The 23489-nt window shown below is 41.9% G+C and overlaps 1 protein-coding gene across 1 annotated transcript in view; it reads left to right on the top strand.

The window, feature by feature from the left end:
• nid2a (nidogen 2a (osteonidogen)) overlaps positions 1-23489 on the top strand; it is a 46569-nt gene continuing 23080 nt past the window's right edge. The window contains exons 1-14 of the mRNA XM_029444948.1: positions 1-222; positions 2118-2303; positions 2536-2652; positions 11659-11760; positions 11896-12035; positions 13357-13489; positions 13594-13938; positions 14534-14645; positions 16463-16502; positions 16698-16807; positions 16915-17048; positions 17200-17311; positions 17684-17884; positions 17970-18200. Coding sequence (XP_029300808.1) covers positions 16-222; positions 2118-2303; positions 2536-2652; positions 11659-11760; positions 11896-12035; positions 13357-13489; positions 13594-13938; positions 14534-14645; positions 16463-16502; positions 16698-16807; positions 16915-17048; positions 17200-17311; positions 17684-17884; positions 17970-18200 — 2170 coding nt within the window. The 5' untranslated portion in view covers positions 1-15. The remainder of the gene's footprint in view (positions 223-2117; positions 2304-2535; positions 2653-11658; positions 11761-11895; positions 12036-13356; positions 13490-13593; positions 13939-14533; positions 14646-16462; positions 16503-16697; positions 16808-16914; positions 17049-17199; positions 17312-17683; positions 17885-17969; positions 18201-23489) is intronic.

Genomic DNA, 23489 nt, shown 5'->3' with positions numbered 1-23489 from the left:
ACCCCGAGCTCTACAATGGAGAGAGGGGAAATACTGGCGGTGTGTCTGCTGTGCTGGAGCTGCACTGTGTGTGTGGTTACAGCCATCCAGAGGGCTGACATGTTCCCTTATGGCTCTATGAGTGGAGACTTGATTTTGGCAGAGGGCGACGATGAAACCTCCAGAGTGCTGTCCCTGCCCAGACCCGTATACTTCTACGACTCCCTCTTCTCCCAGCTATATGTAAGTACACTTCATTAACACTCATCTGCATGTTTTTTATTCTTCATTAAAGAATGTCCTGCCTGTGAATGCGTGAAATGACTCTAAAGTTAACTTTTTGCAGGTGAGGTTTGCAGCTGTTGAATCAGCGGTGGCTATTTTTATGTATCCAAATGGAGCGTTTTATTAAAATCTGTCTTTTTTTGGTGTGGCCGAATTCTGTTCAGTGAATACATATGATTCCCTGTACAGTATGTCTGAATAGAAACATCTCAAAATGAATTGATATTCAACAGATGTTGAAAGTCAACTGGTCATTAATTAAGAATAAATTGTGCTTGTAATAACTTTCAGCCTAATTACTGCAACCCCAGTGGTGGAAGATCAGATCATTAACTCAAGTAAAAGTAGCAATACTTCACTATACATGACTCCATTACAAGGAAAAGTACTGCAGCAGTCAAAGTTACCTTAGTAAAGTCTCCCCAATAGTCAAAGGTACAAGTGCTCATTATGCAGAATAAAAAATTGGACGTAAAAAAAGTATTGAGTACACTTCTGACATAATTTAATTCTATTTTCTGATACTTTAAACTTGCTACTTCATTCAAATTATTAATAAAAAATATAATCAACTAATGAATGATGATGCACTATTATAGGTTCAGCTACCCAGCAGTATATAAAGTAATTACAATTAGCCCCACCTTTACCAGCTGCAACTTTAAAGTGATTCATTAATGCATACGTAGTTGTAATACAACACAATGACAAATATGATTCTGAAATACTTTTACTTTTGATACTTACATTTTGATGCTAATACTGCAAGTTAAGTACCTCAACATTTACTGAAGTATAGTACATTCCCCGATACTCAAAATGCAGATATAAACCGCTGAGTGTTGCTTTGCATGACATACACACCGTCGGTGTCATCAGTCGTGTTTCATTACACCCCAAAATAAATCAAGAGGAAAGCCAGTTGTATGTGGTTTGAATGTTTCTACACATGAGCACAGGGATCCCTGAAGAGGTCCTCGAGGAGGTTCATGTCTTTTATGAGGGTCTAAGGGTTCATTATGTGGTTCCTGGAGTGCATGAGTGGCTTCCAACAGTGCCCCTGGAGGTTCCAGTGGTTTATGAGGGGATGCGGGTTTATTAGGAGGTTCCGTAGGTTTGTGATGGTGTTCCACATATATCGTTTTTTGGTTTACGATGGGTTTTGAAGTATTCAGGGATCCTTATTGGTCTGGAGGAACACAATTGGATGCCATCATTAGGGCTGGGTATTGTTAACAAACATGACAGTACCAGTACCAATACCAGTACCCTTAAAGTAACGCTGATACCAATAAAGTACTTTATTTGATTCCATTTGATTCTTCTTCATTCGATATTGATCATGTGAATGGAATCATCCATCCATCGTCTACCACTTATCCGGGGTCGGGTCGCGGTGGAAGCAGCTCCAGTAGGGAACCCCAAACTTCCCTTCCGGGCCACATGAATGAAATCAGTTGCGTAAAATGCCAACAGCAAACTTCCAACTCCGTGAAATAACCCGGGTTAGACTTTACCACGGCACCGACTGTATGGGTTGTAGCTGCTGTAGTATCAATAAAACATTCGTGGTGATGGCTGCGAGCAAAACCATACAAATAGTCCTTGTTTTGGATCTGGGTACAATAAGGATATAATGCAGGCATCGTTTGACTGGAGACATTTCCATCCATCCATCGTCTACCGCTTATCCGGGGTCGGGTCGAGCTCCAGTAAAGAACCCCAAACTTCCCTTCTATTTCTATGCTGCTTTATACTGGGCTGTTTTTAAACCGTCTGAACCCAGTACTGATACCCAGCCTTAGTCATCATCAAACTGCTGGTTCTCATTAATAATCTCTCTGTGTCTCTAGGTGGCTACCAATGGTATCATATCAGCTCAGGATCTGCCGATGGAAAAGCAATACGTTGATGACGGCTTCCCCACAGATTTCCCTGTGGTGGCTCCGTTTCTGGCTGACATCGACACCAGCGGAGGGCGAGGACAGATTTATTACCGGGTGACCGAAACACCCAGTGTACTCAACAGAGTGGCCCAGGTCTGTTTATCATTGAAACAAGTGAATTGCTATTGTATGATTGTAAATTGACAATAGTAGAAAAGGCTTGGAATGACGTGTTGAGATGAATACGTTCTGCACTGTACTTAACTACAGATCTGGATTCTTTGCTTTTTTCAGTTCATCCATTAGTCCAATCCATTGTACACTCCATTTTTCCTTTATTCTCCTTCTGTCCTTCCATCATTCATTCATTCATCTGCTCACCCAGGAAGTACATCGAGGGTTCCCAGATGCAAAATTCACACCGACACATGTTGTGGTTGCAACGTGGGAGAACGTTGCTGCGTACGAAGAACAAACTCGAACCACTGGACCTTCGAACAAGGTAAGATGTATGGAGGGACCGAGAGCTTCAGCTCCAGGCCTAATTGTCTGTCTGTGTCTTGACTTACGAGTTCATTTTCTCATCATGTAGCCCACAAGTATGTTTTGGTCATTGTGAAAGACACAATCCCAAATTCCTGGAGGATGTGCATCGCTTGTAATCAGCCTGGGGTGGGGGGTCTATTTGTAATTCCCCTTCCCCTCCTAATCTGCCTCTTAACCTTTTTAGGGGTCAGAGGTCATCTTAAAGGGTCATCAAAGTGCCCCATGCCCCCCCCCTCTCCCCTCCTGACTCGTTATCCCCTCACACACAGGTAGACACAAACATGCCCGGACCATTAATGCTCACATGCTCTGATGGACTTTACTTCCCCCCCTATTTGTCAGCCAGGCACCAGTTAATAACTTGGTTTACCATTAAAGAACTCCAGCAATACAATTCCACCTCAGTGTTTATTCAACGTTTCTTACATTTGTGAAAACATTTTGGCACAAAACTAGATTGTTCTTGTTACTGTGGATCTGTGTCTCACCTTGGTGTGAATGCAGTTGTGGAGCAGGGCAGTTTTTAAAGTCTAACACTGTGTAACTTATTTTGAGTATTTTAAAAGGTTTGACAGGAAACAAAATAATTCTAAAATATTTAAATAACATAAAAATGACATAGTTGTAACTCAGATACCTTAACCATTGTACTTTTGACGTTAGAGCAGGAATTTTGGCACAAATTGGGGCAATCTGGCGCTGAGGGTTTAAAGTACCTGTGTGTCAGAGCCACTGCTGCAGCTCCAGCTGTTGACCCTGTTGAGAGCGGACCAAATCAGTGTTTTTAAAAGAGTGACAGGCACCTGTCCCTTTCACCTCACGCTCTATCCCTCCCTCCGCGGCCCTCTTTCAACTCTCCCGTGGCCCCCTGAAAAGGCACGCCTCACAGTTTGAAATCCTCGGGAGTTGGGTAACGTCCGTAATTTTCTAGGAATTGTCCTGGAAAGAAGCATGTAATTTGGCACTGATTACAGGGAAAATAGGAATTTTCTTGAAATTAAAGCTCTATTTAAACCAAAGTAAATATCCATTCATTATTCACATAAGAAGCTTAACTTCCCGTATTTGTTAGGTTGTATGCTTGTATTTTTAAGCTTTTATGTGTCTTAAAAAGAAGTGGCAAAATGATACTGCTAAACATCATCACGCCGAATACGAGTCCTCCTTAAGCTTAGCGGTGGTGGCGTGAAGTCATGCGACCGTGGTGCAGTTAGTTTCGAGCCTAACGTTAGCGCTTTACTTCCAGTGATTGATTTTACGCTTCAAAATTCATAAAAGTAATGTTCATCTGTGAAAATGATCTCGCTGAACAAAACGTGCCAGTATCGTAAACGTTTGTTTGTCATCCAAAATCCAAAATCCAATGTAAAAATCCCGATTATTGTCGAGGGGAACAGGGTGACGCTGGCTCCGAGGTCGTCATCCCTGCTACACTCTATGCGCATCTATTAAACTTTTCACTTACAGTTTGTGATGCAGACTTCACCAAATACTGTTTAAGTCTCAAGACTAAACTGAGTTTACCCCGATGACATCACTACGACATCATCAGGGTTATTATTTCAGTTTTTGGAAATCTCCCTTAAAAAGCTGCAGAAGATCAAACGACTGTCTTCACAGACTGAATGCCTCTTTAATTGGAAGTGTACCAATCAAACACTTTCTCTGTTTTCTTTATAAGTAACGCCACGTTTCTAGTAAACCTTTCTAAGAAATGCTGGACCTTTTTAAAGAGACTGTCACCCATAGCAGCACTAGAGACTTTGTTTGCGTCAGTGTTTGGGAAAGACTCCAAGTAAAGCCAGGCCGACTGAACTTATCGATCAAACAAACAGTGCTTTGTTGTTCCTGGTTTGTAGCATGTGGGAGGGAGGGATGAAGGGAGTGGTAGACTTAAGGAAAAACCCCAGGAGACCTCTCTGTGTCTCTCCCTCCCTCTCATCTGTTTGTCCTTTTTCTTTACTCTCGTGGTCTGGTTTCTTTTATGTCTTCTCCTTTCTTCCTGATTGATCAAAAGCTAAACGTTCAAATAGTCTAGTGGGGATATGCAGCATTAAGCCTTTTAGGAATTAAATGAAGTCTGTATCCAGGGTTGACCGAATGCTGATTAGAGGCTGGTGTCCACCTGAAAGTGCAACATGTTTTTTGGGGTGCTCAGAAAGGGTTTGTGTTGTTGTTTAAAGGCTCTGTGTGGCGGAGCGGAGCAGTCTGGGACTGCTTCAGTGGGTCTCTCTTCGGACTGATAGCATCTTCCTTTGAAGTGATTAGCCAGAGGTGCTGGGTGGGGTGCGTTGGGGGTAGAGTGGTATGTGTGTGTGAACTGATTAACCTGAGGTGTGTGTTTGTCGGGGTGTGTATTAGGGATGGGGGAGGGGGCAGACTGTGTGGTGTTTGGGGGTCGGATGAAGCGAGGGAAGAAAAAACTGGAAAAAGTTCACATCCTTGAAAAGTGGGGTTGTGTTTTCTATACAATTAGTCCTAAGGAGGCTATTATCATGATTGGAAAGCAATTGCTTCACTTGAATCATATAACACACACACTGTTGTATCTACTACCATGTAGCCCAATTTGCTAATGACCCGAGCCATTTACACAGAGAATCTGGCCTTCTGTATGTTGATGCTTTAAGAAGTGTCAACAAGGCTTTACTTTGAGCAGCATATTGCTAATCCTTCTTCCCACGAGGACACCTGTCGTGCTGGTGGACGCTGTTACACAGCAGTAACGTCTACTCCCAAAGACGTCATTCATTTAAGCAGCAGAAATAAACTTCTCAGCTGCAGAATTCTGCTGCTTCAGCACAAAGAGGGAATGTGAATGTGCAAGAATTAGACTTTACATGTTGATGCTAACACTAATGTGTCGAATACTTTTATGACCCAAATACCTGCAAAATTAACGACATTCCTATCAGGTTCAGCTCGACTTTGTGATTGACGCCAATTAACATGCATGCTAACACGCTAATCTAGTATGGTGAACATGATTATACCTTATAAACATCTGCATGTCAATATCAATTTGAACATGTTAGCATGTTGATGTGACGTTAGCATTTAGCTCAAAGTATGTGCACGCCTAAATACGGCCTCACGGAGCTGCTAGCATAGTCTTATTATATGATATAGTTCTTACTAATATTGTACAGTGGATCACCATACATCTTACATAATTTCTCAATATAATTATGTAGATGTTGTTCATTTAAAAGATGGATCCTCGTTTATTTTATTTGTAACTTTAAGTGTGTGTTTTGTGTCCAGTGTTTATTTGTGTTAATTTAAAACATAGATATTCTCATACAAATCCCAAAATCTTATGGAATCGTCCATGATGGGGGTCCATATAATAGGAAACAGTACAGAGTGACAGTTTAAGACATGTTAAACAATATACACAACATTGCACATCCACCAGAGTAGACCATTATTAATATAACTGATTCACACTTAGCTTTCCCCTCGAGCTCCCTTCACAGTTATATGAGCGAATAAGGAAAGTGTTGTAGGTTGAACAGCATATTACACGTCCGCTGTGTGAGAGTGAATGAATGAATAAATGGACTCCTCTGTTGGATTCAGCCCTCGCCTTTCATTTCGCTCTCTTCGCCTCTCTCCATATGGCCTCTGCTCCTCTCTTCTCTTCCCTTTCCTCTGTCTTTCTTCTTCTCTGTCTTTTTTTTGTCCGAAGCACAATAGGAACTATTGTTTCGATTAGTGTTATTTGTTGTTTCTGGGGGCCCCCTTGCAGTGACACAGGGGGCATCCCTTGAAATATGCTCATTCTGGTTCAAAGCAGACCCTTACTGAAATTCAGCTTTCATAATATGTTATTCTGTCCGCATGCCTTTGGACAGATTCTGCTTATCAGGCACCATTGAGCCTGTCAGGACCAGAACAAGGCTTTGTAGCTGCACATTTCCACACTAGACACTAAAATAAGTAAGACTACCATGAGTTTAACTTGAGACGGCTTTACTAATCACTAGTACAGTCATATAGTGCTCTGCTTTGTAGTTGCGGTAAAGATGTTCATGTTCACAAAACTTTCAGGATGTACGAAAAGCTGCTCTGGTTTAACCCACCATGTGTTCTTGAGTTGATCAAAAAGGTTTTGAAAAGCTTTCATAAGGCCTGAAGTTGTACAATTTCCTCAAGCTTAAGAAGAGCAGGGAATCCTTTTGAGTACAACGCTGAAGTTATGACAGGAAAGCCACCCAAAAGATCGGAGCAGGGATGTGACAACAGTGAAATACTGACTGGACTGTTCCTGGCCACAAGCCTGGGCTGTGTGTCTGTGTGTGTGTCTGTGTGTGTGTGTGTGTGTGTGTGTGTGTGTGTGTGTGTGTGTGTGTGTGTGTGTGTGTGTGTGTGTGTGTGTGTGTGTGTGTGTGTGTGTGTGTGTGTGTGTGTGTGCCAGTTCCCACGCTGTAGGCAGTTCCGTTTGTAGCACTCTGGTGAGGCTGGCAACTGGCCTGCAGCTGCTCTCTTTCTCTCTCGGCCTGTTTGCAGCTGTGCTGCGGTCGACGAGCTGAAAAACCGGCAACCAACAAACAAGTGTAGCACATTCAGCCAGACCTCCCTCTATCTCATCGCTCTTGTCCTCGGGATGTTCCAGGCTAACCAAAGTGGGATCCAGCTCAAGATAATTATAAATATCATTAAGAACATTTGTTACAGACTGATGAGTCACTCATTCGAAACACAGGCAAGATGAGAAGTCAATTAAATATTTAGCAGGCCAGAGTAGACTAAACTATGTAAAGGCAGAGTAAACCAGACCAATGAATAAACAAATACTAAACACGAGCACACTAACGTAAACTGAATGAGAACTGATACATGCTTGCAGCAGCTTTAGGGCATGCACATGTTGTGTTATATATACATGTTACATGCTTGCTAACGAAGGATCTGCCTGGTTTTCTGTCAGTCTGAACACAAAGAATGTAAAACATTATTGAAGGCATTGTACACATACATATTTCAAACCATCAGATAGTGTTAGGCCTACTTCAAAGGAATAGTTTGACATTTTGGGAAATATGCACCTTCTTTTCTTCTTGCCAAGCGTTAGGTGAAAAGGTCGATGAAAATATGAAATTGACTGAAACCACTCTTTGGAAATATGTTTTGTTTAGTTGCTCTTCAACTATCTTAAAGTACTTCCTGTGTATGTAGTTAAAGGGACAGTTCACCCCAAAATCTAAAATCTATATTTTCCCTGTAGTGCTATTTATCAAGATAGTTTTGGTGTGAGTTGCTGAGTGTTTCAGATATCATCCGTAGAGATGTCGGCCTTCTCTACAATATTAAATGGCACTAGATGCACTCGGCTTGTGGTGCTCAAAGCGCCAAAAAACATTAAAAAGTAATGTCTCGTTCCAGAAATCATGACCCGGTTACTCAAGATAATCCGCAGACCTTGTTGTGATCAGTTTCAGAACTACTTTCTTTCTACTTAATTAAATAGTAGAGGCACATTTCCTTCTGCACGGTGATATGGTAGAAAGAAAATAGTTCCTACATGAAACTGCTCACAAGAAGGCCGACATCTCTACGGCCGATATTTCCAACACTCAGCAACTCACACCAAAACTATGTAGACTGATAAAAAGCACTGCAGGTGAGAGGGAAAATACATATGTTGGGCTTTGGGGTGAACTGTCCCTTTTAAGCTGTTTGGTATTTCCAGACTCTCAAACCCCCACCGAGAATAAAGTAAACTTAGCAGACTGATGATGTTACCACCTAAACCTCGAAGGACCCTGACAACAAACATTTGTTGGTCCCGTAGACAATTAACGCCTGTGCCTGTGTCTGGTCGGTGTTAGGAGTGTGAGGACACTCTTTAAAAAAGGTGTAACAAAATGCCTGTAGGGAGGTTGAGGCTTGTGTGTGTGTGTGTGTGTGTGTGTGTGTGTGTGTGTGTGTGTGTGTGTGTGGGGCTACACACTGTCTGAAAGTCTTTGATGTGTGTTGGTTGCTATTTGTTGTCTTCCAGCTGTGAGTGTGTAAAGCACACCAGGACTCAAACACAGCAGATGACCACACAGACAGAAGCGGGATGGAGAAGAAAGCGCAAATTAAAGGAATAGTTTGACGTTTTGGGAAATATGCTTATTTGGTTTCTTGCCAACACTTAGATGAGCGGATTTATAGCACTTTCATGTCTGTACGCTTGATATTAAGATAAAGGCAGCTTCAGAGTTACTACACAAACATGAGAGTGGTATCTATCTTCTCGCCTTGCACTCAGGAAAACAAATAAGCATATTACCTAAAAAAACAAACCTTAAATGGATATGAACTTGAAGGCATTCTCAAATGTAGACACTTTGGAAAAAACAGCATATAAATGGTGAAAGTCTGAGAGAAAAACACACACGTCTGCATTTGTCTCCTTTTCTCGTTCTGCGTGTCTCTCGAAATCAGTTTCCATCTTCTGAACCCGAGAAAAGCAAAATATTGCGAATCATTTTCCGCGTTACTGAGTTGGAAAAGGAGTCTTATTGATAAAACAAAGATGTGTGAAATAATGATGGAATAAATGATGACATTACTGGATCTGCTTCACCTCCCTCTTCGTTGTCTTTATTTTTGGCAGTCCATCCCAGGGAAACCCAAAACATAAAACAAGACTTTCACACCTCGCTGGAGGCGGCGTAACGCTCCGCACAGATTGGAGTAGTGTAGTAGTGTGGACGCTAGGTGCAAATGGAGGAAAAGTTATGCATTTTAAAACATATTCCTACTAATGTGGACTGCAGCCTCAGAGTCTACAGCCATGCTAGCAGTGGTGCTCTGAGCTGAATGGTAATATCAAGGCTAAATGTAACATGCTCATGATGACACAGCTAACATGCTAAGGTTTTACAAGTATAATGTTTTAACAAGTACACAAAGTACAGCTGACGCACAACTTGTAACTTAAATGCCATCATATGGTGGGGAACAGAAATGTCAGATTTCGATGGAAACACACTTAATCACGTTTTCTTTTGTTGACTTAACTTTTTCTAACTGTTTGGCTGGACATGCATCCTCTTTTCTGTCCCTCCACATTTCTCCCACTCTAAACCAGACCCATGGCCTCTCCCCCAACCCTGCCAATCCCCCGCATCCTTTCATCTCTCTTCCCTCGCCTCCTCCTCCCAGGAAAAAGGGAGAAAAATACAGACGTTTAGAAAGGACATTAAGGACAAAGAAAAAGCAGATCCCCTCTTCTCCTCCCAAAGACAGAATGAAAAAAAGACCCCCCCCCCCCCCCCCCCCTCAGTAATTACAAAGCCCGGGGGCTACAAAGTCCTCCCCGCCCACAAACAACAAGATAGTTTAAAGATGTTGATGTAAACAATTAGGAACACACACATACATTCACAAGAGAGGAATATAGGTGGAGGGACATCTGTGCTTGCGTGCATGTTTGTATAAATGTGTATGTGTGTGTGTGTGTGTGTGTGTGTGTGTGTGCGCACCCCACGTCTCACATTGTAACGATGTCTGGTTTGCATGTTGTAACATCATCGTGAAAGATGCCCAGACACACAGGAAGACAGCTGTGGAGATCAACATCTGGGCTGGGGGTTGAGAGACCGAGGTGTGTGTGTATGTGTTCATGTCTTGGTCTGTGTGTGTGTGTGTGTGTGTGTGTGTGTGTGTGTGTGTGTGTGTGTGTGTGTGTGTGTGTGTGTGTGTCTATGTGTGTCTGTGTGTGTCTGTGTGTGTCTGTGTGCGTGTGCGTGTGTGCACGTACAGATAATCTGATTGTGTCCCAAAGGAAAACAACATGGGATCACTCAGTCTTCCCTTCATTCACCAAATCTGTGTTTGTTCAACTGTGGTTTGTGAGGCAGAGTGGGCTGGATGTGTAGCAAAGAAGTTCCTCAAATCCACTGTTTAGAAAACAAGTTCTGGTAGAAAAATAGTTCCTTGATTCAATTTCTTTATTTCATCCTACTAGATGTTTTAAAACCCAGATACTCAGTATGTCAATAATTGGTGGTGGTCAGCGGAGGGGAGTGTGAAGGGTGAGAAGTCTCAACATGAATCCCAGCAGAGGAAGAGGAGGAGAGAGGAGAGGTGTGAAGTTTAAATATAAGGAGTGAGTGTTAGAATAATTTGAGGGTGGTTGAGCTGGGCTGATTCTGTACACACAGGAGGTGACCTCATCCCTCTGACACTCGCAGAGTGAAAATGATAGTTGGACTCTATCGTAAGTAGCAGTAAGATGCTAAGCGGTGTGCCATCAGGGGCAGAAAATGAAAACAAAAGAAACAGGTGGTTGTTTTAGGTGTAACTTACGTGTTGAGAGACGTGTTAGGAACCTTAAAAGAAAGTACTCAGCTTTCATGAAAGAACTAGAGGAAATGATAACCCGCTTTCTCATATGACAATGTCCGGAGAATCAGGATATTGTACACGGATAAGGACTCTGCTTGGTAGGGGGCAATGGGTGGTGCCTGGGAGGAGGCACAACATGACGCAAAAACAAGACTATGTAACAGTGGCACTGTTAAACTGTCGTAACAAGTGGTAATTAGAGGATAATGACAAATTGAATTTGCCAACATTTCCCGAGATTTTCTCAGTCGCTTTAAAAACATTAGGTGACCTGGCTGACAGCAAAGGGGAAATTAAAACTAAATTAGCAATGCAAAAACTTGGGGACACGGAATGACCATGTGGTCTTATTCATTATCATCAGAACAAACTTACAACCCTGTAAATCTCAACGCAAGAAAGAATCTTAGATTTAAAAACTAAATAGTAGCTTTTATAACCTTCTTTCCTTTCATTTCTTTCTTTTCTATTGGTATGATTAATGTAATATACCAGTGTGTTGACCACAACATTTATCAGAGAACCACACTTGGACCACCATTGATAGAGGTTCCTTTTAGTTTCTGTCCCTGTTGTTATTCTGGTTCATACTGAAGGTGTCTCTCGTCTCTCCCGTTAGGTCAATACGTTCCAGGCAGCAATTGGTTACGATGAGACCGATTCGTATGTTCTGTTCCTGTACCCTGAAGGTGGCCTGAACTACTTTGGGACACGCCCTAAGGTAAATATACAGGGCCCTTATTCACAGCTTGATTAGCTCGGATGTTGTACCACTGCAGCACTTATAGACATGTACCAATTACGTGTAATGTTACTGTTAATTATTTGATTTTCTTATCTTTGCATTTTTTCCCAGGAGTCTTATAATGTTGAGATAGAGCTTCCTGCTAGAGTTGGCTTCAGCAGAGGAGAAATCTCATATCTGATATTCTCTCGAACTGAGGGACCTCACTACAGCGTAACCAGCAATGAGCAGAGTGTTAAAAACCTCTACCAGTAAGTCAAAAACCTTTGTTTGCAATCTCCTTACAGCCACATCTGGCGACACTGTAATTCATTAGAAAATTAGCTCTATACAAATAGTGGCTAGAAATATGGCCAGAAATATCTGAAAATTATCCTTGTAACTAAAACTTATAATGATGTAGTTGTTTTGAAATTGAGGTTGATTATGTATCTGTATTATATTACTATATTTAGCTCTATAAACGTTTCTACAAAAAAAACAACCTGTAAATTGTAGACAGAGACTAAAGCTAACGTTACACTCTACAAATAGGAAAGCCACAGTTGTTAGCTAATTATAAACTAGCTAGCAGGCTAATTGAGCAAAGCAGCTGATTTAGCTGTTAACTTAGATGTTGCAGCTAACGAGCAACACACCTGTAATGCTTGCTTTAATTAAATACAGTACTTTATAAGTACATGTGTTTATAAGGAGGGAGAGATAGCTAACAAAAGAGTAGGTTAACAAGATAGAAGGGTTAGCTAGCTAATAAACTGACACTGTCTGAACATAAAGTTAGATTTGAGTTACATATTTCATCTTCTACCGATCTGAGGGACCTCACTACATCATTACCAGTGATGTGCAAACCTCCAACAGTAAGTTAAAAAACCCTCAAGGTCTTAAATCTTTTTACAGCCACATTTGGAAACATTTAAATTCATTTGAGAATTAGCTGTGTGCTAGCACCATGGCCAGAAAAACGAAAATATGTAATTGTTATGTAAGTAAAAGTGTATAATGTTGGTTATTTTTTAAATTTAGGTTAATTATGTGACTCAGAAAGCTGATTTTAGCTCTGAAACACAGTAAATTGTTGCCAGAGAAGAAAAGTAATGTTACATTTTAAAAAGAAGAAAGCTATAGTAGTTACTAACTAGCTAACGTTAGCAGGCTAATTGATCAAAGCAACTTTTGTTCATAAGGTGTTAGCTGTTCTTGCTAACGAGCAACTTACCAATAATCTTTAAAAAAGCAACACACCTGCAATGTTAATTAAATCCAGTACTTTGGTAATAGATGTGTTCATAGTGTGGGTTAGCTAACAAGATAGTCAGTTAACAAGATGGAAGGATTTGCTAGCTGACAAACTGACAAAAATAAAATAGATTTGGTAACTAGAACATTCACTTCTGTCTTTGAGCTGATGACCTACAATTTGCCTTCCAGTGTGTGCTTTGCACCTTACAGTAGTTCACATTATGACGTGTCACAGGTGTTAAGATTGTTAACGATATAAACCTGTGAGGTTAGTCCCTCTGACAGGACTGTGTGCTCACTGCTCACACTGACTGGTGTCTTGCTCTTTAGGGTTGGTAATACAGGAATTCCAGGTGTCTGGCTTTTCCATACTGGGAACCGTTACTCTTTCGACAACATTGTTCCTGCATCCATCGGTGGCTTCCTTGTTACTCCACCAACTGGAGGACATGGCCTCTCCCTGGTAATTTAGTTTTTCTGTTTGATTCATTTTATGTACAGTCAAGAGTTGTTTTTCTGATACCACATGGAGAAAGCTCCTGACTCCTCCATGGTTCCTGCTTGTAGGACACCACCACCCCCGAGTACGGGGAGTTTGAGGAATATCCAGACAACACGTTTGACCCTGAAAACCAGGAGGAGGACGATTACCCTCTTACAGGCGGGAACCCTGAATTCCAGCCAGCCCCTGCTGGTGGTGTACACTCAGAGTCCCTCCGACCAGCAAGTCCTGATGCTCCCTCCTCCTCTTCAGAGGATTCTGGTCATCAGGTGTCGTACGGCAGAAAAGATGTGCCATTGACCTCTGAACCCAGGTACATTTCAGAGCCAGCAGAGAGGCCGTATTCTCCCCCTAATCCTTCAGAAAGAGTACTAGAGGGAGCTGAGCGGACTCAAGAACAACAACCACAGGTAACACTGCACATGAAATGTATTAAAATGTTAGGCAAGACATCCTATTGACCAAAGTCAACTGTAATGTATTTTACTGAAATACTAATTTGTGTAAAAGAACCATTTAACATGTGCCAGAATCAGGTTTTCACAGGCATTTATTATGCTGTTAAAAAAATCAGAAACACCTATTGCAAAGTTACTAGACCATATAGAGTTATATATATTGTTATGTGACGAGACAGCAGCACTGTCTGACTGTTCATATTCTCTGGAAACATCTCTCATTGTGCTGGATATGAAAAAAAAGAGGATTTTTAACTGGCAGTGCTGTCAGTACAGTTTTTTAATACCAAATTGAAATTGTAGTTGCTTTTTGTGAATTCTGTGGTTATAATGGAACGCTATTTTGGAAAGAGTTTTGTGGTGTCAACAAAACGCTGGCAAAACTGTGAACATTAAACCCTACATACTGTACTGCACTATGTAAAGTACGCACAGATCATAGCTCTCTGGTTTATAGCATCTGGAGAAAGTTAAAAAGAATTGGCTTGGCTCTCAATGACAACAGGAAAAACATATTTCAAGTTAAACATAGCATATTCCCCCTTAGGTTCCTCTGGAGGTGGTGGATGTCTATCCCCCTCACAGAAATGAATCACCTCATTCCCCCGGAGGTCAAGTGGTCAGCGTGGATGAAGACGATATTGATTTTGACACAGGAGGTAAGAGACAAACTATGTGTATGTATAAATATATATATATATATATATATATATATGCAGTTATCTACTTAACTTATGGTCACTTTGAGAAACCTGAGGGTAACATTACCTTGCCCTCTGCTGCAGAGCTGCTCAGCAGCTGGCAGTACAATACTGCCGTTGTGCTGGGCAGCTCCCAGGTGTGTGTGTGTGTGTGTGTGTGTGTGTGTGTGTGTGTGTGTGTGGTGTGGGTGTGTGTGTGTGTGTGTGTGTGTGTGTGTGTGTGTGTGTGTGTGTGTGTCCAGCAGTCCCTCCCCTGCAACTACTCTCACAGGCTTTACCGTAAACAAGAATGTGTTCTCAGTCTACTTGCCTGGTTACATAAGGGTTGAAAAGTCAATCTTAAAATCTTTCAACAGATTGAGTGAGTGTTTTTGGAATAAAGGCCAACCCCTCACTTAATATTATAAAAAAGTTCTTACATCTTGTTTTAAACAACTTGTTTTGCGTTCCATCAATCAATAATCCTTCCTTGTTTGTAGGAAAACCAGATTTCATGATTTAATATTCTAGGATGTTTTTGAAGTGTGTGCACAGTTGTGTGTACATTTCCAAAATGTCAAAATATAAAAATCTGACTTAAAGCATAACCAATACACGCCTACATAATTCAGTGCTGTGGTGGTTTTGATGTTAATGTGAAACTTGCATAGAACGTTGGTATGTGGGTTTCCCTCAGCTGCATTGGCACATGTGTGTTTATGTGTGTAAAAGCACAATGATTTGTCTCCTGTGTGTGTGTGTGTGTGTGTGTGTGTGTGCACGCGTGTGTGTGTGTGTATGTGTGTGTGTGTGTGTGTGTGTGTGTGTGTGTGTAATGCCCCTGTAGGACGATAGAATGCTGCTTTTTGATCCCAAATCAGCCATTTCCCAAAAAGACAAATAGAGAGAGATCCAAGGAGAGAAACTGGAGAGTGACTCACTCACTTCGTAGTTATGCGAGCTCAGCAGTTTTTGACTGCCACTTTTCATACTGACTATCCAGTTATTCTGTTTATTCCAAATAAATGAAAAACAGAGCGCATCACTTCCTGTGTGTCTGAGGATATTTCTCAGAAAAGAGTGATGAGTGTTTAGAAGAGCACATGTAAATACTTATATGAACTTGTAGATATACATTACTTTATTTATATTACTTTATCAGGTTTTTTATGATTTCATTTTGTTTAGACATTTTCGATGCCTTTGGGAGTTCATGAAGCAACAGTGAAATTGTGTGTGCGTGCGTGTGTGTGTGTGTGTGTGTGTGTGTGTGTGTGTGTGTGTTAGTGGATTAGTGGGTGTGGGAGGCAGGATTGCGACAGCTGGTTTCTCTTCAAGTAGTGCCTTGGTGTGTGTCTCTTTGAGTGTGTGTGTGTGTGCGTCTCTCTCTCTCTTTGAGTGTGTCTGTGTTCCTCTCCCTGTGTCTTGTCCACTTTCTTATTCTTTCTGTCCATCTGTACTTACGTATATGGAAACCTTTAATGTTCTGTCTGCATGTAAACTTGAATGTCTGTATGATGGAAATACTAGAAACAAAACAGTGTTCAAGCTTCAGCTGAATCTTTCCATGTCTTATTTCCAAATAAACGTAACTTTTATTTGAGGAAAGTAAACACCATAAAAATAATGTACAACAGACATCATGGTAAAATCTTTGAAGTGAACATTGCAAATGGCGGTAACTGTTATTGTATTGTATATGTAATGCATAATGATGATACTTGTTCTTTCGCTCTCTCTCTCTCTCTCTCTCTCTCTCTCTCTCCTCTCTCTCTCTCTCTCTCTCTCTCTCTCAGTGATTCAGTACACTACAGAGAATAAGGAAACATGTGCCAGGTATGTGAAGACTAGTTTAGTTGGCATGACATATACATGTGTAACCATTTGTAGTTAATTGTTTTAATCGGGGACTGTATAAAAAATAGTTCAGCACCAGAGAGCTCTGATCTTTGAGAAAGAAGATGAATGTGTGTAATAAATATATCTCTGATTCTGCTGCATAGTGTATTGTTATTTTTTGTCTTGTTCTAGATTCCAACAGCAGTGCTCCCAGAATGCATTTTGTTCCGACTACGCCACAGGCTTCTGCTGTCACTGCCGCCCTGGATTCTATGGAAACGGACGCCACTGTCTACCCGACGGTTAGAGCGCTTCCGTTAACACATTTTTAAAAGTAGTAGCATTATATATTTTTTGAAATGTTGAGGTTTTTTTTGTTGTTGTTGTAATTCTTGTGCTCGTCCTTCAGGTGCTCCACAGCGTGTGAGCGGTAAGGTGAGCGGAACAGTGACCGTGGGTTCGACTCCGGTGGAGTTAAACAACATTGATCTTCACGCCTACATCGTGGTGGGAGATGGCAGAGCGTACACCGCCATCAGTGAGGTAGGAGTCTAACAATGAAACATTTCAATATATAAGTTATACTTGCATTTTTAAATCTTTTTTTTTTTTACTTGATACGAATCTTCTTATCAACATTTAATGTTCTGGTTTCTCTGATTTCTCCTTTGTAAACTTTGTGCTGATTGGTCAGGTTCCCGAGCCAGTGGGATGGGCTCTGATGCCACTCGCACCAATCGGAGAGCTGTTTGGATGGCTATTTGCTCTGGAGCTGCCCAATAGCCAAGCAGGATTCAAAATCATAGGTAAAGGGTGTGTGTGTGTGTGTGTGTGTGTGTGTGTGTGTGTGTGTGTGTGTGTGTGTGAGAGAGAGTGTGAGAGTGTGTGTGCGTGTGTGTGTGAAGTATGTTGGCTTGTGTGCATTTTGAATCTTGTACACATTTGTAGAGAGTTGAGGGAACTCCTCTACTGTGTGTGTGTGTGTGTGTGTGTGTGTGTGTGTGTGTGTGTGTGTGTGTGTGTGTGTGTGTGTGTGCGCGCGCGCGCGCGTCCAAGTGTGTTCTGTACAGATGTAACCATTGTAGACATTCCATGTTTCATGATATGCAACAGCTGCACTGTGTGAAAATAATCTATAAATAGGCAATCACAAGAAGATGTAACTGATTTATCACCAGGTGCTGAGTTCACTCGTCGTGCAGAGGTGATCTTCTACCCTGGCAACCAACGCCTGTCAATCATCCAGACAGGCCGGGGCCTTGACGACCACCACCACCTCACTGTGGATACTGTAATCAATGGCAACGTGCCCTTCCTGCCGCCTGGAGCTGAAGTTACCATGGATCCCTTCAAGGAGACGTACCAGTACTACCCATCTGGTAACATAACAGCCAAGACAGACACATTGTGTGAAACATTTGACGCCTCCGTTTATCTGAAACCTTTCACTGTCTCTGTCTCCAGTTGCCACTTCCAGCTCTGTGAGGGAGTATACTGTTGTTTCTGCAGAGCAGGGCTCAGAGTCCTTCTCCTTCCAGCTGAAGCAGAACATCACCTACCGTGACTGTCGACATGACAACCGTGCCGCTGTCCCGGAGACACTGCAGATCACCATGGAGAGGGTGTTTGTAATGTACGTCAAGGAGGAGCGGATCCTGAGATACGCCATCACCAACAAGATCAGCCCAGTCGGAGGTGAGTCAAACTTAGATGGTTACATCACCTGCAGATATCAGGCTGCTGCCATCTTTATCCTCCTGGTTGAATTATGTTAATGAAATACTTTGATTGGATTTCATACAAGTACTCTCCTCTTTCTGCTCTCTAAATATCTTAATAGCAAGAGGTTTCAGTAGAGACTTCTCCTTGAGAGAGACTTGATTAGACAGAATAACGAACAGAGCAGATTTTCATAATGTTGACACTTTCTAATAACAACCTGAGCCGTTAGTGGACTTACATTGGCACTGCGGAATTACCCGACGGATTACATCGCAGCCCGTTTAGTGGCTGCTGCGCTCTCACCAGTTAAAACAATGTCCCCATTAGTCACTTTGACACAAAAACATGGGAAAAGGGTACAGGTTGAAAAATACCCTTTGATTTAAGTAGAATTAATCTTAAGGTTTAGTCTTGAAATAAAAAATGTTTTATATTACAGGTCATTTAGCAGACGCTCTTATCCAGAGCGACTTACATTGAACTAACTACAGGGACAGTCTCCCTGGAGCAACTCAGGGTTAAGTACCTTGCTCAGGGGTACAATGGTGGCAGCCTGGTATTGAATTCCCAACCTTCTAGTGTTTTGTTTGGAAGGTGTACCACTAAGCCATCACCACCCAGAAATGATCTGAATGATCTGGAGTTTACAACTTTGATGAAAGAAAGTAGAGTAAACCTTAATTAGATTCCTGATTGACAATTTGTTTTTCAGCCAGTGGCCATTTAAAAACATGCACAAGAGACAGGAACAGTAATAATACATCAAACACAAAAATAACAACTATGTGAAGAAAAACAGTCCAGAGCACAGTGTGCGGAATAATAACGGGCTTCAAAAGAGCAATTTATACCACAGGTGGACCTCAACTTGAGAAATAAAAAATGTTTATCACTGAGATAATTTCCCACGTGTCATATTAGAACCAGGTTTAGAAAACATGCGAGTACAGACTGCCTGTGGTCAGCGAGTTTTATCAATCACATGGACGACTCCGACCCGCTGACGTCTCGCCTTCGAGAAAAGGCCAACAACGGGCCATTATACGGAGAACCAAGTTTCTGAATCCATTCCAGACCATCACTGTCATTCTTTAAGTGGGTGAGCACACTGGAGGCGTTAAGAACATGAGGTTTTCTGTTCCAGGGCCACAACTAGCAACCAGACCACCTAGTAATTGTTGAATTACTGCCACAGAAACCTCAACTAAACCAGAACAGAGTTGGACAGAGCTCAGCTTTAAACACACATGCTGCGAGCTGAGGGATAATTATACATTGAAACCATAGACAACAAGGTCCAAATGTCTGTATTGCCTCTGCTGTTTCTGGGTTCATTGTCTACTAAAGGCTGCGGACACACAACACCACTTTAAGGATCATTGTAACCACGATTTGCCTCACAGCTGACTTTAGATATTTAACTACTTTAGTTTGTTCATGATGATTGGCATTTATGACTTAATCGGGCGTGTTGACATCGTCCTGTAGAGTGAGATGATCGAGGAGTTTAAGCTGAATGAGGAGAAATAAATAAATATGTGTGTTTTTAATAGAAAAATGTTAACCTCGATGTTGGGTTTGGTTTCTGAAAGTACTTCGTGGTACCAGAACAGAAAACCAAAACCTCAAAACTTTGTATTTTGACCAGATTGGTTTGGTTCTGTGGCATTTGAAAATAATAGTCGTAAGGTTTTGAATCTTCTAAGCAAATGAATACCGAATTATACATATGTAATTACAATGATTGATTTTGTCCCGGCCTATGATTATAATTGTATATCTTGAATTGCAGTGTCTACAGTTTTGACTTGAATTGAATTTTTAGATACGATTTAGAGAAATGTTAATGTCGCTTTGAATCTGAATTGGTGAACCCTACAAAAAAAGATATATATATGTACTGGAAATAACGTTATTGAAATTGCCTTTTGAAATGGGCATTCAGACCACATATATTTAGGCAGATGATGCTAGAAATTCAGTGGTGATTAAGTTTCACAATGCATCATATACTGATCAAAATACTTTGACCAAAATCATCCAGAGTTAGGTTTTATTAGGCTTTATGTCGCTGCTCCTTCTTTTGCTTTATTTGTATCTTCTCTTGCCTCATCTGCACTCATTTTGTCCAGATACCAGCAGAAAATCAGAGACGATGCAAATATTAAACTGTGTAGAACTACAGCATGATCATGTTCGTTTTCCGTCAACACACAGTGGCCACGCTTTCTTCAACTCACTCTACCTGATGAAAACCAGACAGAGACAAGAGACCTCAAATGATGAAGAGAGAGAGACAGACAGAGAGACAGAGACACGGAGAGACAGAGACACGGAGAGACAGAGACACGGAGAGAGACAAAGACAGAGAGAGACTGGATTTTTTTCCCTAGTTTTTGAATCCAGACCAAGTTCCTGTCATTTAAACGTCAACACGTTGATTAAAAAGGTTATGATGACACATCTCACACATGAGCATGCACACACACTGATACACCCGGAGCACAGCTGGAAGAGCTTTCGGGGATCAGGGTTTTTTGTAAACATGGGTTAAGTGGAGTGTGTGTGTGTGTGTGTGTGTGTGTGTGTGTGTGTGTGTGTGTGTGTGTTCTGGGGTCTTACACATTCTGGGAAATAATATCCCAGCCAATGACAGATTTTCTATCGGGGGGGTTGCCGGGCAGAATAGCTGCCCACTGATGTCATGAGAATCAGAGATCGCAGAAGAACTTAAGACGCTGAACACAAAGAGAGAGAGGAAGAGTGAGAGAGAACTATTTTACCTGACTTCAGTATGTGTCAACATCTTTGTTCACCGTGAACAGCTGTCATACAGTATAACTCAATGTGCGTATATACCTCCATTTCTTTTCAGTTGATATGTTGGAGGCAGCAGCTCATATGTACAGTATGCTTCAGCAGATAGAAACACTGCTGTGGGCCTTTTGAAATGTGTTTAGTCAATAGTGTGATGAACACTGCATTGGTCCAGTAAGTTTTTATAATCTGAAATATTAAATATCTTGACAATCCAACCGTACTCTAGCTGTTCACCCCTTTTTCTGTGAAAGGCCATGTGGAGACCCATAAGGATCCATTTTGGCGCTGCAGATTTTTGGTGGAGTAGACACTTTCAGTTTATAATAGCGTCCATCGTGTAAGTATTGTTAACACACTATTATTTGATGAACGTGGACGCTGAAACGACAGTGGCAAGTGTAATCGGTGTAGGCCCAAACATCGTGTAACACAGACGACAGCAGTAAACCTGGATTGAAGCAGAAGAAGCTGTTTGGTTCTAGTGCGAGGCCTCAAAGTGCTGAAGGGAAACTAAGATGCTGCTTTCATCCCTTTAAACACCACTCTCTTAAATTTCAGGTCCTTTCAATGTGTTAGTAAAAGTCAGTGATGATTGATAGATACTTCTGTGTTGCACTAAGGGTGGTTCGTTGGATTACAAAAGTACCCGTTGCACCTTGGCCACCTATAACTACGCCCCTGCAAAACCAGTGCGGTGTGTGTGTGGAGGAGTTTTGTAAAAAGCAACAGGTGGGAAACTGCAGTCATTGCTTTGATGGTGTGTGTGTGCGTGCGTGCGTGCGTGCGCGTGTGTGTGTGTGTGTTCTCCACCCCTCTCCCAGCTCGCCTTCTCTCTCTGTCTTTCTCTCTAATTATCCCTCAGTCTTTTCTCCCATCCATGTGTATCTCACCCTCTCATCTCCCCTTCTTCCCGGCCACATTCAGGACTTTGAAGAGACTCTCTCCCTCTCTCTCTCTTTCTTCTCTCTCTCTCTCTCTCTCCCTCTCTGCGGATTTTGCTCGTGTCTAGCTCGCGCTCTCTCTAGGATCTATCCCCGCTCTCTGAGCTCTCCGCGCCGGCTATCTCTCGCGCTCTGTCTCGCTCTGTCTCTCGCTCCCTCGGGATGTGACTCTCTCTCTCGAGCGAGAGAGGGACATCTCTCTCATCAGTCGCGCGTCGAGGGAGGAACGAGACACGAGTGGGCGGGGGAAGGCGGCGCAGGAGAGGGACGGAGGCGACGATGCGAGCGAGCGAGACGGCGCTCGAAGAGCCGTCGCGAGACGGGAGGGCCTCACTATACTCTCTCTCCCCCATATATAGATCGCTGTCTTTAATCTCTCCTTCTTCTATCTTCTCCACCTCTCTCTATCTTCTCTCTCTCGCTCCTCTCTCTCTCTCTCTCTCGTCTCTCTCTCTCTCTCTCTCTCTTTCTTTCTGTCTCCCTCTCTGTCTCTCTCCCCCCTCTCTCTCTGATAATGAGCCAAAATTGGCCTCTGGCCTAAGGAGATGGAATCAAGCTGTGCCTAATGGTTGTGTCTGTGTGTTTGATTTGTGTGTGTTGTTGTTTATAGTGTATGATGGTAAAGAAAGAGTCCATCGTAAAACACTTAAACATCATTAAAAACAGATATTAGTCATGAGAGGTCTTTCTTTTTTTTTAAGGATAAATGCGTATAATTAAACATCATGACCAGCTGGACTCCGAAACTCTCACGTTGATGTCTAATGTTCCTTAAAATGAAGTTAAAGTATAGAGGCACATTTAGAATAATATTTAGATGGTGGTGCAACAAGGTGCCACATACTGTACGCTATTTTAGATATTTAGACAATGTGACAGAACGTCATCCATCAGAAATGCTGTATTTCTTTTTATCCAACATCAAATGTGACACCAGAATATTCCTTCAAATTAAAGTCAAAAACACATATTTTTTAAATCATGGGTCACCAAATCCACAACCAAGTCAGACAAATGTTTAGATAAATGCTTTTACAATAACACTTCTAATTAACAGCATTTCAGTGGTTCAGTGGATCAGACACTCACACCACCAGGAATTATGCCACCTATCCTGATGTTTAATTTATAGAGCCCTTCACATTCCTTTCTAATGATTTCTCATGGTTGTCTTTACTCTTCTGTGTGTCTTGTTTTTCTTGTGTCTTGTGCTTTGGTATGAGCAAACCCTGAACACACATCCGCTCACTCGTCCCCCTGTCTGTGTGTCTCTCGTGTGTGTGTGTGTGTGTGTGTGTGTGTGTGTCTCTCGTGTGTGTGTGTGTGTGTGTGTGTGTGTGTCTAACATTATCCATATGTTGAATATTGAGACCATGAAAGGAGTCGCTTCCTAAGAGGAAACCGTCCTGTGGGAATCTGCGTGGAGTGATTTTACATGTGTGTTTGGTTAGACTGTCCTGGAATAGAGGCTGTAATCATTGGACTTGTCAAATAATTCAAT

The sequence above is a fragment of the Cottoperca gobio genome, chromosome 2, assembly GCF_900634415.1.
Source record: "Cottoperca gobio chromosome 2, fCotGob3.1, whole genome shotgun sequence".
In the NCBI taxonomy this organism is placed as follows: domain Eukaryota; kingdom Metazoa; phylum Chordata; class Actinopteri; order Perciformes; family Bovichtidae; genus Cottoperca; species Cottoperca gobio.
This window is presented reverse-complemented; position numbering and strand designations above follow the sequence as displayed.